At 50.9% G+C, this 5,154-nt stretch overlaps 1 protein-coding gene across 1 annotated transcript; it reads right to left on the bottom strand.

Moving 5' to 3' along the window:
• Positions 1 to 1,096: 1,096 nt before the first annotated feature.
• LOC136498548 (probable transcription factor FL) lies at positions 1,097 to 4,623 on the bottom strand. The gene is made up of 3 exons (XM_066494454.1): positions 4,206 to 4,623; positions 3,630 to 4,027; positions 1,097 to 1,710 (listed from the first exon to the last, which is right to left on the bottom strand). Exons 1-3 carry the CDS (start codon positions 4,621 to 4,623, stop codon positions 1,330 to 1,332), a joined length of 1,197 nt encoding a protein of 398 aa, XP_066350551.1. The 3' UTR covers positions 1,097 to 1,329.
• Positions 4,624 to 5,154: the final 531 nt, after the last annotated feature.

The raw sequence follows: 5,154 nt of genomic DNA, 5'->3' as shown, positions 1-5,154 counted from the left end.
CTGCATGGTCATCTATACCCTACCGCCATCAAGACCCTAGTGACCCTCTAGAGCCCCCCCCCCCCCCCCCACCCACCCGATTCACCATATCTACACTAAGAAAGAGGGGCTCTGCCTTGTCTGGACCTCGCCAAACACTAAGGACATAGCACCCAAAGATCAAATATGAAGAAGTGCGTCCCATACCACACCATCTTCATACGTCGAGGCCCTGAGCGATTGTTACTAGCCATATCATGCACGGCTTGGGTCAAGTGGTCAACAGACTACGCTCATGACAAGAACAACCACAATATAGAACCCTGTCAGGAACGAGCATGCGAGAGAAAGTGCCAACAAGACCCCATGTAGGGGAGGCCAACCGCACCACTACCACGGCCGATGCACTACAAGGAGTTTGGGATAGCACCACCACCACCAAGCCGACAACGAGATGAGAGCCAACGAACTAAGGGTCGATAAGGAGGAGTGGGATTGGGGGATGACCATAAAATAAAAAGGGTAGAAGAGAGACATTTCTAGTTCCCAAGGGCCGAAAAGAGAGATATTTCTCTTTCCCAACGATTCAATAATTAGGGTGCATAAAAGAAAATCATGAGTAAGAGATAACCGTAAAAAAACGAGAAGGATCGAAGAGAGAGATCCCAATGATTCAACAATTAGAGTGAACAGAAGGATATCAGAAATGAGCTAAGAGGGGGTGTTGAAAGCACAAACGAGCTACGAGGGGCAAGGGTGAAAGACCACCGACGACCGTGAAAGTGAGTAAAGTTGAAGAGAGATACTTTTCCAACTATTCAACAAATAGAATGAATCAAAGAAAATCACGAATGAGCTAAGAGGGGTGTGTGCGAGAGACAACCGTAGAAGAGAGGAAAGTTGAAAAGAGATATTTCCCTTTCCCAACTCTTTTTTCCAACCATTCAACGCTTAGAGCGAATCGAAGAAAATCACAAATGTGGAAAGCTCATTTTTTATATTAAGAGGAAAACCAAATGGCACTACTGTGAACGCATAATTACGATATATCATCATCACAGGAGCGGTACATCGTTTTTTTTGGGAACAACAACTATCATGAGGGATACAAATGCAACTAGGCGAGGCCGCGAGGTAACAAACAAGTGGCCCATCCAAACTGTAAATTGTGCCACGCCCCGCTCGGCCCAACAAGTGACGTCCCCATTCTAAATCTAAGCCCACTTTTGACTAACCAGGACAACGCAACAAACAAGTGACAACATCACATCGTCAGAGGTCGCGCCACGGAACTGCCTGAAGGAACTGTGAGACGTACAGCGACGGTGCAGGCACTCACCGACGACGCAGCTAGAACATCGGGGGCGGCGGGAGCCCGGCGGCGACGTGGGCATGGGCGTGGGCGTGGGCGTGGGCGTGGCTCCCCCGCGCCTGGTGGCAGAGCTGGCGCAGCCTGGTGGGCACGTACCAGATGGCGAGGCGCGGGTGCGCGGCGAAGACGGCGTCGATGTCGAAGCCGTGGCGCGCGGCGATCTCGACGAGCGGCGCGTAGCAGGCCTGCCTCCAGGCGCCGACGTTCTCGCCGCGGGCCTTGTACGCCCGGCGCAGCGCGTTGGAGGCCTCCTCGTCCAGGCAGTGCAGCGCGTAGCAGTGCACGTAGTGCCGCATCTTGGGCTTGTTGATGTAGCTCGCCCCGCACTTCTTGGCGTACCGGAACACCTGGTTCGTCACCTGCAACGCAAGCACGCACGCGCGCCCGCCACACAAAAAGGTTCATCAGCCACGGTCGCGATTGGTTGGTTCCCGTGCAGTGCAGTGCAGAGCAGCTCGTGTCGTGTCGTGTCGCGCGCGCACAAGTGCGCACGCAGACGCTGCTCACGGATCGAACAAGCTTGTGCGCGCCTGGCCAGTGGCCGGCCTCGGTCTGGGTGGGTGCGCCTGGCGCGGACGCAGGAGCGCATCGATGCGGCCGTCCGGGTCAGGTCAGGAAGCCATCATATCCAATCACCCTGGAATCCGGCCAGGCCAGGCCGTGCATTCATTTCCATCTCACCTCGGACCGTCTGAACTCTCTGAAGACTGCGGGCGAGCACGCGACTGCGAAAGCGAGCTTCACATGGCTCGTACTGGTACGCGCGAAACCAGTGGCAACAGCACACACAGGGCACAGGGCACAGGCCACAGGCCACAGGCCACGGAGTCCGAGAGGGCGTCCATGTCCATGCCATGCATGCCTATCTGCATCTGACGCTAGGGCCGGACAAGACCACACAAGGCCGCACAGGCTTTGGCAGCCTACCGATGACTGACACGTCACTCGCTTTTTCCAGGTGCTTGCGCGCATCTAGTACGTGCGTGTGCGTCTCCAGCAAAATATACTACAGTACGTACGTACAAGTACTACACAAAGGTACTTTCGCTTTTGCAATAGGAGTTTAGGACCACAGACTACTGCTATACTATAGACTTACGGTAGAATTCCACTACAAAGGGTTTGCTTCTTCCTTCTAGTTGCATGTTTAGTTTTCAAAATTTTGCAAATTTTTTTAAGATTTTCCATCACATCAAATCTTTGCTCGCGTGTATGAAGCATTAAATATAAATAAAAAATAAAACTAATTACACAGTTTCTTCGACAAAATTAACGAGACAATCTTTTAAGCATAATTAGACTATGATTAGACACTAATTACCAAATAACAACGAAAGTGCTACAATGCCATTTTCCAAAAAATTTCGCCCAACTAAACAAGACATAATGTGAACGGCCTTTGCATGCCTCTAGATTTTTTTACTATTATATTATCATAAATTAATCGTAGTCCCTCCCGTCCACAAAAGATGCACTATAGGATTTTGAAAATCAAACTAGATTAATTTTGATCAAATTTATAGTAAAGTAGTGTTAATATTTACTATGTATCAACTATAGGTTACTACGAAAATATACTTCATTATTATATTTATCTTGTATCATAAATATTAGTATTTTTATATATAACTTTAGTTCACTTTTAAATCGTTTGACTATTTTAAAAGTTAGAATTATGTCCTCATGTGAATAGAGTTCTTACCCTTAACTTGTGTGACTCCAACTTCGGCTGAGTATATATATATATATATATATATATATATATATATATATATATATATATATATATATATATATATATATAACTACTATCCTATAGCTGGCTGCAGAATAACTTATTCTGTAGCCACTTTGAGTTACGATAATTACTATGTTAATTTACGAGATTTACAGTAACTCCTTACTAAGTGGTTTACTATAACGTTATGGTAAATATTCCCATGTGTTATAGTAACCCAACTATCGTAAATATGTATTGACATTATGGTAAATTAGTATATAAAATTATGGTAAATAGAGGTGGCTACAGAATAACTTATTTTGTAGCCGGCTGCTGAATAGCCTCTCCCTATATATATATATATATATATATATATATATACACACACACACACTAGCTAGCTTGTCAATCAACGACCTAAAAAGTTTGGTTGATTACACTACTATACGTTTGATTATTGTACATTCCAGCTAGGTGTCCGTATACACAAAATGGCTTTATATACGCTTATGTAATGTAAAAACGTGGCCCTGCTAATATATTTGTAAGCGTGCGTACCTTGGTAGGGGACTTGTGGCCGCCCAGCTTAGCAATGGACTGCACCTGCAGCAAGAAGACGCGGCACTGCTCGTACAGATGGAAGAGGTAGTCGAGCCCGTTCTTCTTGGCCCTCGCCACCTCGCCGGGCTCCGTGACCACGAACGGGTGCTCCCGCTGCCTCTCCCCGCCGCCGGAGCCGCCCGCGGACGACTCCGTCGACTCTGACCCGCCGTCTCCGTCGTTGTCGTCGTCCAGCACGTCCAGTGGCCTCAGCTCCTTCTTCCTCCTCCCCTTCTTGCCCTTCCTCGTGCCGACGCCATTCTTACCCTTCTTCTTGCCGGCCATCACCATCCTCCTGCCGGCCTCGCCTTCCGCCATGCCGCCGCTGGCCGCTGCGTCGCGCTCGTCGGACAGCACTGCTAGTTGCGCCGATATGATTGAACAAGAACAGGTAACATATATCACAGGCGAGCAGAGCACGTAACTCAACAAGACTGATGCATGGCCGCATGGGCACTGTCCGCATGCATGCATTTACGCAGGCACACGACCACATCATCACAGATTCACAGAGGCAAGCACACTGTACAATACCTTCTTGTGACGCGGCATCCAAGGTGCTCCCGGTGTGGAATCGGCCGCCGAGGGACATGACACGCCCGCGCTCGGCCCGCAGAGCGGCGCGGAGGCCGAACCGCTCGCCGAGGAGCACGTCCCAGCGGAACAGCCCCGCGAGCGCGGCCATCATGTCGTCGAGCTCGCGCTCCGTCATGCCCAGGAGCGTGCTCGCCGTGAACCCGAGCTCCGAGATCCGCGCCACCGTGGACGGGCGCACGCCGTAGCCGGCCACCAGGTCCTCCAGCTCCCTCGGCGCCGCGTTCACCAGCGGCGCGTGAGGCAGCAGCTGCGGCGCTGGCGGCGGCGGAGGCGGAGGCGCGGGCGCGGCGTGCGCCGGCGGGCCCAGGTCCCACCGGAACGGGTGCGCCGCCGAGAAGGCGTCGTTGGGATCCATGCTCTCGTGTGCGAGGGTTGCCAACCTTGGCGGGCTTGGCTCGCCGTGTGTTGGAGGAGCCTGTTATATAGCGGCAACTGTTTAGCAAGGCAAGGCCCGTCGACTTGCTCGCCCTCTGGTTAACTTGCGACGCACTGCACTGTAGACGTCCTACTACTGTACTGTACTAGCTTTTGTGCGCGCATTTATGCTGCCGTGCTTGTCGACTGCTCCAAGCGATGGAAGCGAGCGTGCTCTGCTGCTACTACGTGAAAACGACTAGTCCTGTAGAAAGCTGCATCGTCGTCTGGTCGTCGCCCCTCGCGATTTGATAGTTAGATTCTACGCCCCCCTACGTTACGTGCTTGCTGGAACATAAAAAGAAGACACGGTGAGGCCAATAATACTCCTACACCACCTGGCTGCATTGAGCAGTCCCGTCGCGGCGTTCGTGGATGTGTGTCCTGTTGCTGCACGTCTCGATGGTTTCCTTTTTCCTTTTTCAATTCTTGCTCCGTGTGAAATCGATCTCTGAAGAGTTCTGTACGTGAG

The sequence above is a fragment of the Miscanthus floridulus genome, chromosome 12, assembly GCF_019320115.1.
Source record: "Miscanthus floridulus cultivar M001 chromosome 12, ASM1932011v1, whole genome shotgun sequence".
Lineage (NCBI taxonomy): Eukaryota > Viridiplantae > Streptophyta > Magnoliopsida > Poales > Poaceae > Miscanthus > Miscanthus floridulus.
Note: the sequence above shows the minus strand (reverse complement) of the source record. Positions and strands in the feature narration are given on the sequence as shown.

What these genes read in the sequence shown, in the direction of transcription:
- LOC136498548 (XM_066494454.1), bottom strand. Translation starts at nt 4,623, where the DNA reads ATGGATCCCAACGACGCCTTCTCGGCGGCGCACCCGTTCCGGTGGGAC. An exon ending in GGATGCCGCGTCACAAGAAG is followed by an intron (nt 4,028 to 4,205) that starts GTATTGTACAGT and finishes CGCAACTAGCAG; the next exon opens with TGCTGTCCGACGAGCGCGAC. An exon ending in GCCACAAGTCCCCTACCAAG is followed by an intron (nt 1,711 to 3,629) that starts GTACGCACGCTT and finishes CTTGCGTTGCAG; the next exon opens with GTGACGAACCAGGTGTTCCG.